Source organism: Xiphias gladius, chromosome 7, assembly GCF_016859285.1.
Source record: "Xiphias gladius isolate SHS-SW01 ecotype Sanya breed wild chromosome 7, ASM1685928v1, whole genome shotgun sequence".
Taxonomy (NCBI): domain Eukaryota; kingdom Metazoa; phylum Chordata; class Actinopteri; order Istiophoriformes; family Xiphiidae; genus Xiphias; species Xiphias gladius.
The window spans coordinates 9,417,761-9,431,676 of NC_053406.1; the positions used below are offsets into that span (position 1 = coordinate 9,417,761).

At 39.4% G+C, this 13,916-nt stretch overlaps 1 protein-coding gene across 1 annotated transcript in view; it reads right to left on the reverse strand.

The window, feature by feature from the left end:
- The window catches only part of dscamb (Down syndrome cell adhesion molecule b), a 119,023-nt gene that overhangs the window by 19,461 nt on the left and 85,646 nt on the right, over positions 1-13,916 (reverse strand). The window contains exons 11-16 of the mRNA XM_040130723.1: positions 13,375-13,554; positions 2,468-2,664; positions 1,911-2,007; positions 1,459-1,587; positions 1,134-1,301; positions 212-282 (exon numbers count right to left, since the gene is read on the reverse strand). Of these exons, the coding sequence (XP_039986657.1) occupies positions 212-282; positions 1,134-1,301; positions 1,459-1,587; positions 1,911-2,007; positions 2,468-2,664; positions 13,375-13,554 (842 nt within the window). The remainder of the gene's footprint in view (positions 1-211; positions 283-1,133; positions 1,302-1,458; positions 1,588-1,910; positions 2,008-2,467; positions 2,665-13,374; positions 13,555-13,916) is intronic.

The following is a 13,916-nucleotide window of genomic DNA, read 5'->3' on the forward strand; positions in this document are numbered from 1 at the left end:
AAAAACAAACAGAAAAACACAATTTATAGCTCGACAATTTAGGTTTAAAAGTCCAAATGCTGTTTTACATCTTTTTAAACACTGTTTTTCACAGAACTGGCCTCTGTAGAAATAATGGCAGTGCAGAAACACTGTCGTGTCTAATTCATGATCATTTAAAAGATATACATCATAAAGTAGTCTAGTCTATTGCATGACACGTGGACAGCACCTTCCAGGAAACTTTGATGCTCTGCGGGGAGGTGGGCTCCAGAGTGACATCTTGTGGTGGGCCGTCAGGGGCTGTAAATGAGACACATCAATCAGCATTACTGCATGCCTGTGCTTAAACTGGAGAGATGATTTGCCACAGGGAGCAAGTTGCATCTTATCCCATTCAGTTTCACTAGATGGTGCTGTTGAGTTAAGAATGTGTTTTCCTTCATGCTCTTGCTCATTCATGCACCTTTGCAGTTTCTACCTCAACTTAATAATAACCATTTCTGAAAAAAAAAGTTGTAACATCATCAACTTTAACCTTTAAAATACAGGGAGAAATGATACATGTTTTATTTAATTGGAAGTTTATGACTTTATTTTAGCAATGAATCCAGTAAAATGGGCCATTTTAATGCGCTTGTATGCCTGTGGGGGGGATCATTATGAGCAATCGAAGATAAGTGAAGACTGATACAGCTGACTAAAAGCAAGAGTGAACTGATCTGTTTCCCCAGATATAAGAGATGATGGTCTCCATTTAAAAAAAAACATAAAATAATCACATGAAAAATGACTCAACAGGTTTGAGGGCCAGAAGGAAATGGACACTATATTCGAGGAGTTTCATTCCAAAACAGCATTTGGTCAATGTATCAATTCTCTATGGATCAGAATTAAAGAATTAAAATAAATTATGATGGCAATGTTATACATTATAGTAGCTACATTAACGCTTGTGTTAACTCAGTGTGATTTGGAGATAGTGGAGTTTCATTTTCATTTATGTTTTGGGGAAAATTTGTCTCAGCTGCTCCACAGTTTGACTGCTTCCCCCTCCTGCTCAAATTAAGTAAAACCGATTACGTATATGTAAAAGACCATGGTGGAAGGGTGTCCACAGGACTTAGTATCATGCTCATGAGAAGCTCACTAACCTGCTTCATCTGTAGTAATGGTGAGCTCGTTGCTAGGGTTGCTGTTGCCGATGATGTTTTTGGCGACCATGCGAATGTTGTAAGTGGAGGAGGGGTGGAGGTCAATGATAGTGGCCTGGTTGAGCTGCGGTGACACATCTTTGGTTACCTGGGCTGATAGCCAAGAAGCTAGAGGAAACAAAGAGAAGAGAGAGAGAGAAGGTGGATAGACTGTCAGCAATGGATAACAACATCTCTCCTTTCTTGATTCTGGCTTTCTTGTTCACACTGCAGCCACAGTTCAGTATTTTCACATTGTATTTGTGTTTCTTGAATTTGTGTCTACCTGATTTGTTCTTGCACTCAATATCATATCCTGTGATGGGGCTATTGCCATCGAAACCCATGGTCCAACGGAGAGCTATGGTTCGATCTTTAACCTCCCGGATCTCCACCTCTGGAGGGTCAGGTGGTTCTGAGGCAACATGTGAACACAGCAGAGTGTGTGATAAAACAGACAGAGACATCGGGAAAGAGGTACTCTGACTGGATGGCAGGCAGATCAGACAGATGGAACGGTTTTATTCTGTCTGTGATTTCCCCAGTGAGAGATTATGGATAAGTCTGCAAAGAGTCACACTTTGCAGCAATTAAATTCATACGGGAATGAATTAAGTAATAAATGACTGGAAACCTCACTATTCCCTGAATAATTTTTTTCTTCTTTCAAACATAACTGAAAACTGAAAAAACCTCCTACCATAGACTGAACTGAGTCTGAGGTGAGGGGGAGCTTACCTTGCACTGTCAGCTGTATGATACCTCGGTCCTCGCCGAAGGAGTTGATGGCATGACAGGAGAAGAACCCTGAGTCCTCACGAACTGTAGGCATAATCTACAGGGACACACACCACATGCAAAGCTATCAGTTAGGAGTCTAAAATTATGTTTCATCCCAAGTGGTTTTTCAAAAGGGAGGCTGGGCAGTGTACTCAATTTCAACGTTTTCATCCTTTACTTGCTTTAGATAAAGCAGCGTGAGAGAGAGAGAGCATCTGGGACACTTAACTACTCAATTATCTCAACGCACATATTCCTTGCGGTCTTACAATACTGCATTACACATGTACTCGTTCATACTGTGTTTTAATCACCATTAAATTGAAGGTAGCTCTTCAATATTTCATGCTCTACTTGACTATTTTGTGAATGTATATCAGCAAAAAGTTTCTCTGCCCTTCCTCCCATACTCTTCCTCTCTGCTACCCATCTATCTGAATAGATAAGAATGACTGAAGGCTGGTGCGCTCCCCAAAAATTAGATTCAAAAGGCTTTTGTTTTTCTGAGCACCGACCACCAGCGTAGAGATGACTTCGTCGGCCACTTCTTTGACGGTGACCACGTATCGGCTGGTCTCAGGGTTGATGATGCGTTCTTCTTTCTCCCAGCGCACCATGATGGGCTTCTCTCCGTGAGCTATGCAGCTCATCCTCTTCTCCTCGCCCTGCGTGGCCAGAGTAGTGTTGGGGTAGGAGGTGATCATGGCTGGGACTGGGTGGAGGAGACAGAAAGGGCAGGGGAAGAGAATAGGAAGAGCGAGAATGGAGAGAACAGGGGAAAGTGACAAGAAAATAGATAATGATATCAGTTACAACATCTATATTCTATATCCATTTTATGCACATATTCTGTTGAAGATGTCAGTTTAATAATATCAAACATCACATTTTTAATAGTGTTCTACTTCCCCCTTCCACTAAGAGCCACTTTAGAAATAATTGATTTTATAGTGCCAGATGTTAATCTTTTTATTCCAAAATGCAAAAAAATTAATTATATTTTTAAAAACACAATATTTCTGCATTCTCTAACTGTATTTCATGTCTTATACTTAGTAAGACTCCTTTTCTCTTTTTCTCTGACAATTATGACAACTATTTAAACACTCCGGGGACCATCATGAAGTCATGTTCTAATCTACTTGTCTTCCACAATACTTTGAGATTGAAGCAGAGCCCCTCAGGTAAGCCTGTACCTGCTTTGATAACAACAGAAAACAGTAACGTGCTGCTTTCTGACGATGAGGCGGAAGAACAGAGAAGAAAGTGGTGACTCCTGACTGAACTCCCATTGGTCTGAGCATGGAGACGGTCTGGCTCTATGCCGTAACCACACACCAGGCTCATTAGCAACACATTTAGCCTGTGTGTGAGATGGTGTGTGGATGTGTGAGATGGTGTGTGTGTGTGTGTGTGTGTGTGTGTGTGTGTGTGTGTGTGTGTGCAAGTACTCACACTCTGTACTCACACTCACACTATTCTCATACTCGCGCTTCCTTTCATTCTGTCCTTTTCTCTCTACTTGCATGAATCCATCTCCTGATTATAACACTCACAGGGACTTTCAGGTGCTATTCACACTATTATGATCTCTAAAGTTTGAAGCTCCCAGATTTGATTATAACATATTAAGTTCCGCAGTTCTGAGCAGAATGAATGAATATGCTCATTTTAATTTTTCTTAATTATTATTACAGACTTTGTAATGCAGGTAGAACAATTCAAATGATCTGCTTGCTCTCCAGTTGGGTGATGGCTTAAAAATCTGAGCCAATCTGAGAGTCAAAGTACAATAAACTTTTTGGGAGCAAATGATCATGGGTATCCATTCAAAGCTCAATGCAAGAAATGCAACGTCAATCTGCTGTGTACCAAACAGCAGTCCAATTCTGTTTACATTTACCATTCAATAGTGTCCAACAATTATGCTCTAAATTGTACAAGGAAAAGACAGAGACATTCAATAGCTGTAATTTCAAATGGCAGCCAATTTTGAACTACAGTATCAGAGAAATATTGAATAGATCATATTTCAATATCAACAAATCCAATAACTTTCCCCTTGGAAAATTGCAAAATAAAGTTAAAGTACAATTATCGCTATAGTAATTTAGTATCATATTTGTTTTAGTTTTCAAAATAATTTCATACCAAATTTTAATTTATCCCAGGAATTTAGAAGACAATACATTAAACTACGGCTGCAACTAATGATAATTTTTATTATCATTTATTTTGTTGATTGTTGATTATTGCATAATTTTTTATCTCCCTATTTATTCCTTTATCTATAAAATGTCAGAATATGTTGAAAGACATCTATCACAGATTCCGAGATCAGAAAGAGTCTTTTTTTTATCTGACCAACAGTCCAATACCCAACGATATTCAATTTACAATGATTTTACCATTTATTATCTTTTACGTTAAATTAGTTCAACTTGCAGAAATTGATGTTTTGGCCACAACACTGACATGTTATCAATCTACAAAGTTGATAGGGTTAACATGTTAGCAAACACTTGCTTATTTATGGAGCAACACTGGCATTCGTTTGGAGTCATATTTTTGTCCACCTGATGAATGTGAGTCTAATATTCACTCTGGTTTGATTTCCACCAAGTCCTGAGGGAAATATTTAGTTCTTCAGCTGCTAAATGCTCCACTGTGTTCACCAGCTAATCACTAACTTTGTCTGTCTGCTGATTAATGCTGGGCAGGTAGCGTACAGTGAGTTTTTAAAGCTTTTCCACTGAAATCAGCTGCCTGCAGCTGGAAATGATGCAGTGAGAGTAAGACAAAACAGTGAAGAAAAGCAAAACAATCTGCTGAAAGACATTAAAACTCACTGCAGGGCTTAGAGACACTGCGGAGTCAGGCAAATCTCTGTGGGTTTGCTACAAAAAGTGACTTTTCACATTATACATAGTAATTAGTTGCATTGTTTTTAAAAAAAAAAACATTGATTAGAGCAGCTTTAAAGTATTATATGACTAGTTGAATAATCTTCATTTACATTAGATGGACCAGTTTTTTAGGACCAGATACAGTATTTATTAAAAGGTTTTCAGTATCTGTAGAGTAAATGTGATGTAGTGAATACTGCGTCACTGCAAAGGACAGTAATGGCAGCTACATGTGGCAGATACCAGTGCAGCAGTGGTTGGAGGCCTTCTCTTCCAAGAAAAGATGCAATATATGTGTTTGAGTCACTGTGTGAATGTCTGTGCACTCCTGAATAATGTGTCTGCGTGCACGTGTATGAGTGTTTTACTTTGAGTGCATATGTATGAAAGTGTGTATATGAGAGCGGCTGTGTCTGGGGGAGCTAAGTGGGCGAGCACAGAGAGCAGAAAAGAGTTGTGCTCATGACACATCTCAGCCACACTACACGATGGAGGAGAGAGAGAGGGCATGTACCCCTGCAGCGCTAACTATGATCCCTCTCTCTCCCTCGCTCTCTCACTCCATCTCCCTCCTCAGGCTCCCACCAGGACAGTGATGATTTAATGATGAGAGACCACTTTGATTATTCATACACAGCAGACAAGTCCGCTGGCCGTGCTGTTGTCTCACACAAACACACTCACTTTCGAACATATACAGACAAGCACGAATAAAGATACACACACACACACACACACACCCATTGCACATTCAAATATACAGAAATATAGACAAATACAGGAACACTGGCCTTGTACACATGTACAGTATGCAGTATAAAGTAAGTGTATAGATAGATAGAAAAAAAAATCATGGGAATGCACATGCACAAACAAATCCAAACAAAAACAGAAGCAATGACACAGAAACAAGGTTTAGAAATACACACATGCTCCCCTACACAGACAGTATTCCCCTCGGTCAAACAGTATTTGTGGATAACTTTGTAATCATTTGTTTTGGCTTGACAAAGGTGCCGGTCTGGTATGGTTTGCTCGTAGTAGGAGTGCCAGGAAGGTTAGACAATCACAAGTCAATTAAAGTACTTGGAATTATAATGAATCATTTATTATACTGTACTCGTTGACTGGTAATTTTGCCTGACAGTGTTTGAATTGCCCTGATGTATTAAACCTCACTCGTTCTGTGGTGTGGCCAGGTTGAAAAATGCTTCAGATTTTTTTTTTTCTTTGGTTATTTGTTATTTCACTGGTACATACAGTATATATGTGCAGTTATATTGTTTGTGTACACATTTGTATTAGTGCCTGACCAATTTTAAGGCTTATACTGACTGATCCAAATTTGAGAGTTTAAACAAGACTAAGAATCTCCAGCCATGCTAGCAGCTCTGTGATGCTGTACTTTGAGTTAAATGGTAACATCAGCATGCTAACATGCTAACAATAACAATATTAAAAGACTGATGTTGAGCAGGTATAAAGTTTACCATGTTCACCATCTCTGTTTAGTGTGTGTTAGCATGCCCTCATTAACTAATAAACCAAAATGCACAAAAATGCATAACAATTTTGACCCGATGATGGCAATAGATAAAAAGTCAGGGGATCAGCAAAGTCAAAGGGATTCATCATCTGGGCACCATGAATGTCTGTACAAAATTAGAGATATTGCACCAGAGTAGTGGATCGACTGACAAACCATGTCGTTGCTCTCTATGAAACAAACTCTTTAATGACAACAGTTTTCAAAATATCTCAAACATGTCGTAGAAATTTCTCTGTGCTGTGTTGTTACCAGTATATCTGTGATAAGATAATACCTGACAAGAATATCGGCCATGCTGCTGTACAGGTTGGGCTTTAATTTGTACACTATAAATTAAAAGAGCGTTAATCAGCACACACATACACAAACACAAATCCCACTAACCCCCCACACAAACAAATAAACACGTATGCACAGACTCCTTCTACATGTTTCTCTGTCATTTTTCTCACAGTACATTTCCTTCTTTGAAGCAGCCAATAAAAATCAAAAGGAGGAGCTGCTTGCATGTGTTTGTGTGCCTGTGCAGATGCGCATGTAGGCCCATTTGCTTGCGTGTGTGTGTGTGTGTGTGTGTGTATGTGTGTGTGTACATACACCCTCAACACCCACCCACCGCAGACATGATAGAATGTGTCAGACTTGGGACTTCCAACATTTAAACCTCATTTCTTATTCACCCCCAGCCCGTCCCTCTCCCCACACTATCATGCCCTTTCCCACTGCCCCCGCGCAGGAAATCGCTGATTTATATTGCATAGCAACTATGAATTTTAAGTGAGTCCTATTAAAAGAGTCTCCTCAGCCCCTTCTCTAAATGTTATTGCTCCTTAACAGGGGCTATTTTCTCAATCTAAATCTGAGGCCTTGGTAGGCTTGTAGGCCTGGTAGGCTAAGCTTGTGTTTGCTCATTGAAAGAGCTCAAGAAAGGGTGCACAATGACAGCACACAAGGCTGTGTACATACATGCTTCTGTATGACATCATGTGTGCATGAGAAGATTCATCATTTATGTTTGTATGTATGAGCACATGCTTGTCTTTATAGGTGTCTGTACAATAGGTTCCTGTATATGAATATACATATAAGAATACATCTGTGTTCATTTGGAGAGGTTTCAATCTGTCTGTGACCTTGTGAAGTAGTCAGCAGTATCTAAAATGTTCTACAATCTTCAACGATCGTGGTTGTGCTCCAGTGGCCTGAGCTTAGGTGAGCCTACTGACTGACTTCCTGCTCATCTCATCTCTATGCATCTACTTTGCAGCACTCGCAGGGCCCCAGGCTAAACCTATTCTTTTTGATAGCCCATAATTGCTCGGTTGATGTATATTTTTTAATATCCAGTGATATTACAGTGGCCTGGTATAAAACATGTTCAGGTAGAGGAAAAAGTGTGAGTGGAAAGAGGGGAGACAAGGGAGAAAAAGAAAGCTGAGGGGGGTAGAGAGGGAGGAGAGAGGGAACAAACACAGCACGGTGCAGAAAGGAAGAGAGGGAGGTATGGAGCACTTTCAGATGAGGAAGAGTTAAAAAAATTAGTCGATTAACTGATGAAAAGAAAACTAACTGGTGCCTATCTGATAGGCAATCAATCCTTCCAGTCATTTTTTTAAATAAAATTGCCAAACATGTCGCTATGCCAGTCAAGCGTCTCCTTCTCTACGGCACATAATGTGGTTTACAATGGTAACTGTAGCCAATTTACCACTAAACATTTTTTATTGAATTTTTGAAACAATGAGTCCTTGATTTCAGACCAAAGTAGACAAAAGCAGCTTCTCATTTCTATGACCGTCGATTATGCCATCTACAATAAGAACTGTGGCTGGCAGATTTTATCAGTTGTAGCTAGGTAGCTGAGCTAATCTGACTCCATTAATGGTTGAATGTCTCTGGCTGACATTTTAATGCTTCCACCTGACCCGGTTTAAAATGAAAAGTAGACGATGGCATGATATCATGCTAAAAGATTTTAAGCTAAAACTGTATGTAAGCCCAGCATGCTAACTTTCGCTAACTTTTGCAGCTTATTATAGACAACACAAACATTTAGTTTAAGCCATTCCTTACAGTTTTCTTTTTGGTTTTTGAGAGTGTAAATAAAAAGACATCATCTTTTGATGGTGAGTCTCTCCCTTACGAGAGCCCCATGTACACCACTTCATTATATGGTGAAAGCTTCAAATCCAGAAATCCAAAAGTGAAGAATTGCTAAGCTATGATTGGACAACTGCCTCTCAGGGGAGGGGGTATGATGAGGATTTCATGCTTTTCAGGCTTTTGATGAACACCTTACTGTTTACTGTATTAAGGGATATTTTTAATTGAGTTGCTCTGTAACATTTCATACATTCAAAAGATCTTTAGTTATCTGAAGCGCCAAAACGGGTTCTCCTATCATACAGGCAGAACAATACTCTTTTGTCACTTCACAGAATTCACTATGTTGACATTGTGATTTCAAAAGAGGACTAACAGCAAAGCATGCTCAGGGACACAGAGGAACAGTGCCGTCTGATGTATAATGATTTAAAAATATGATGTATTACTCTAATATTCATCTGGGATTAAAACAATTTTGTTAGCGGGATGATTCATTGAAGCTAAAAAAATGATCTGTAAATGGTAAATAACAGTATGATTTGTTGTGGCAGTGGGGGATTTAGACACTCTGAGGACACACATAGCTGCCAGCAAATGAACAAGGGTATAAAATGAAACAAACAATATGTTATTTATCTTTTTAATCTTTCTCTCAATGCTGGAAATGTACGGAACAGACAGCCAGAGAGTGCAAATAAAGCAGAGAAACATGCAAACTGCTCTGCTCTTCCCTTGAGCCCCTTCGACGGCTTCTAATTGAAGTATTGACGGATTTAAATGAGGCAGAAATGAGCTCAAGAGTTCCAGCTTTTCATAACACACACACACACACACACACACACACACACACACACACACACACACACACACACACACACACACACACACACACACACACACACACACACACAGGCAAGCAATCATACACACTACATGCAAGCAGAATGTACACAATACACCTTGCACGCATACACAAATGAAAACTGACATGTGACTGCAAACACACATGCAAGTACTAAAATTGACCTACAGTATGTATGATAGCAAACATACTGTGTCTTTAAAAATGAAGGGTAGAGGTTAATTATACACAAATACACACACACAAACATTGAGCTATGGACATGATGGTGTTGGCAAACGCGAGCACAGTAATGATCTCCCTTTTTCAAACCACTCATGCGAGTAAGTATACTTTTACAGAAAGCATCTTGAGTGTACAAGTACAGTTCGGGCTTTAAAGGGCATGAAATGTGATCTGTTGATGAGTGACAAGCCTGCAACTGAGCCTGCATGTAAAGGTTGAGCAGCCAATGGCAGCAGAGGACGGAGAGCACGGTGTTCCATCATAGGCCCAAAGAACTTACAGCTGTTTCCTATAATGAGAATTATTCTAGTTGTGAAGATGACAATTCAATGCTAACTAAATCAACAATGATGTAAAGGTTTTAAATGACACTGAAAAAGAAATATAATTCAGGAGTAAATGGACAGACTGTAAACAGAGAATTGTTCCCACATTTGATGTGACTCTGAGGATGTCATGTAGGCATTTTTACTGTGAAGCAAAAGTCAGCGTGTTATCAGCTGCAGTATTCATTACAGCTAGACAGATGAATGATATGTTTGCCGAAATGAGTTTATTGCAGACATATAAGTATCAGTGTATATGTCGGCGGATAAATGACAAATTGACAATCAGCCAGTATATTATTATTGTGTTTTTTAAACTCTTGAATACTGATATTTGTAACGGCATCAAAAATCCGGTATCAGTCAGGCTCTAGTGTCAAATGTGAATGGTGTTTGGCATGCCATGTGTTTTAGCATTTTTAGTAGTCAGTTGTTTTCTGGAGATTATATATCACCAGAACACTAAAGCAGATGCCAAAAGGGTTGGAGTAAAGACTTGTATGATCACTGTGGCTAAAAAAAAAAAAAATCCAGAATTTTCAATAAATTATCAGAACAACTGCAATAAATAGTGGAAGAGAAGTAGAACAGAAAAGGAACTTAACTTAACTTATTTAATGAATCGATAACGATAATATGAAATAGTGTAATTTGACTGTATTAAGCAGTAAAAATATTTTTCAAATTTAATAGTGTAGCTGGGGTTCTGCAAATAACCATAATTATACGTAACAAAGGCTCACTAATACAAATATCAATAATTCTTCATTTAGCACCAAATCAAATCAGATAACAGTGGCTCATAATTCATGAACATTATGTGGGGAAAGTTAGGTAATAAAATTGAAACGAATTCCTCAAGTAAGACCTGTTCTGCAGAAACCTTGCAAAAGCTAAACTAAATTACAATTTCTTCACAATACTGCCAGGATTGGTTTGGCATCTATTATTGCAACTGTAGGACTGTATATTTCGGGAAGGGATTCATAGGGTTAGAAGAGAAGGCTCTGTGCAGTTGTGTCAGAATTGTTCAATAGTTACACAACAAACCAACAAAATCTACACAACCATGTTCAAGTTGTGGTAAGAAAAAATTTGAATGACAACTGGCTCATAATTCATTTTCATTGAATTAATAGAAAGAAAATGTAAGGGGAAGAACATGTCTTGGATATAAATAATAAAAGCTGTTAATGAAACTACTAGTTATCAGAAGTAAGCTTACATTATTCAGTACTGAAGCTGTCGAAATTCCCTTTGATAGAGTCGAATACAACATGAAACTGAAGCCTGAAGCAATAGCAGAGTGCGTTCGGTGGGTCAACTCTCTCCTTCTCGCTTGCATACACACGCTCTCTCCTCTACTTTGGTAGATGATACAACCGACTTTGAACACCAATGAATCTGAAACTCTCAGTGTGCACTCTCAGTTTACTTCTCACAGACCCTCATCTCCCACATTACTAAAAGATGCAGACCTAAAAAACTACCATAGATATATAACACACCACTCTTTCTAGTATGTCCTATATGTACAGTCAATATTTTGTTGTTCATCTCCTCCAAACACACATTCGTATGCACACATATGTCCAACGGCAGAGGGGTCTGAGTGGTGCGAGGGAAATAAACTTCAACATCATCTAATCTTCTTTAAATAGATGTAAACTGTATGTACAAACTCCAGCAGAAAGTAGGCCCCAACACCAGGCTTGATTGGGCTTATAAACTCTTGCAGCAGTGACACATGTACATTGCTGCTACTGTCCCCTTACAATACCATAGCATAGAGAACACACACTGGTGTGGAGGGCTGACTGGATTACTGATCTATATCATCTCACTCTAACCTCTTTATAGTAGGCCATCTCTTTAACTATGAAAGACTCATATTGTTGAGTCCAGTAGATACACACAAGCATATCATGAACAAATGCAGTTCCAGACATATTAACCACATTTTTCACTGTATGATACATGAGATTGTTAACTTGTAGTTTTCTTTCGTTTAAACATATTTCTCCAAAATATATATTTATATTACAAATATGTGGAGTGGGATATTCTACTGAGAGTTGAGTCTCCTGTAGCAGCAGCCTTAGTGTTTGTTCTCCGCTGGGTAAAAAATGGAGGCAAAAAGGGCTAGTACAGCCATAGGTCAACTTGCTGCATAGCAACTGGGTGCTACAGTCAGCAAACTGACCTATGAAAACACAGAGAGCATGTTCATCTCTGAGCCTGCTGCTGTAGCGCTGACAGCTTCACACAGTGGTGGCTCTCAGCCTCGTACACTGCAAGGCTTAATTACAGTGACACACGTATATCCACTACATGCCAGCTGATATTAATGATAAAGCAACAAACAGATTTATCCAGAAGGGGAGCTCTACAGAATTTTTTTTTTGGGGCAGTGCTTCCACAGAGAGGTCAGAGGTCAGGGTTACATAGAGAACCTCTAGAGTATCCAAACTCTACAATAGCACCCAATCAGACCCATATTACGCATTCAAATTCAATGTGTGTGCCACTTAACTGTATTTGTGTTCTTTGATATGGAACAATGGCTGTGATTACAGTATTGATGACAGTATGCATGCTTAGCAAGATATTTAAAATAGTCACATCATAACGAGTGAACGTAAGAATGTACACTTATGTAAAGATATACATAGCTACACATACACATCACCTTTTTCATACCTGAGTTTTACTGCATATATCAGACTTTGTACTGGTGAGGAGACAGAAAGAAGAAACGATAGAGACAGAGAGAGGGTTGCCCATCAGCGGGGCTCCTCATGCTCCAGTTTGATAACAGTGCCGAAGGAAAAATAAGCCCCACTCGTGTCTAAGCACCATGAAAATGAGGAGCCACTCCTAGCTCTATAGGGGAGCTACACGCTAATGCTCACTGGAAGCAGGAGACCTGTAGTCGGGGACACTGAACACAGCAGGGAAAAGTGCACACATGCATGCAAACAGAAACATGCTTACGTACACGCAATGGAAGGAACAGGAGGATAAGCTGTCTCCATACAGATGCGTTTGCTCAGAAAAATGCTCAGTAACTCCTGGTGCTTTAGTTTTACTTTGAGCATGGACATTAGCCTTCACTGTTTCAAGAGATGTACTAAGGGATTGGTTTTTGTCATCTTCCCTAAAGATCTTTTGATGCAGATCCGTCTTCAAATGTACTTCATGTCATATCAGGATCATGACCCTTTTAATGCTTTGCTTGTCTTCTAAAGTGTGTTTTATTTAGATGAAGCTCATCGCAAGCTTTTTTGACCAGTGAGGGGTTGCTTTTGATGGATTATAACCAGAATCTGTTACTCTCAGACTCTGCAGCTGGGTATATTTTTTAATGGCTACTTGTTGCTGCACCAACACACACATTAAAATACACATTGATTACTGCCAGTCAGTTGTTACTGACGCAGGCTCTTACTTTTGACGGTGAGGTACATGGACTTGCTGACATCAGCTCCCACGTCGTTGCTGACCTTACACAGGTAGAAGCCACTGTCATCCTCCAGCACATGTTTGATCAGAAGCGAACCGTTGCTCAGCAGCTGGATACGAGAGCCGCTGTTCAGAGGGATGGGCTGAAACTGGGGGACACCCGCGCCTGGTGCAAGTAGGAAGAGAAAAGACAAAGGAAGAGAGAGGGAGAGAGATAGTGTGGAAACATTTTAAATAAAGAGGAAATAAACATCCAGATATAAACTACAATTTTTTATATAGTTCATGTAGAAATATACACACTTGCCTGCATGTACTGTATGAAAAATTGAGTTGAGAAAAAAATTTAAGACACTAAAAAAACATACAGTACTTAACAGTAAGCTGACCTCCAGTTTGCATGCATTCATTTGGCCATGCGTCCATGTTTACAGATTTGATGACAAAGCCTGTCAGATTTAGGGAGGATTGTAAACATGTTTCTTAACACCGGGCCTAAATCCTTAAACCACCAAACAGCTGCTGAGC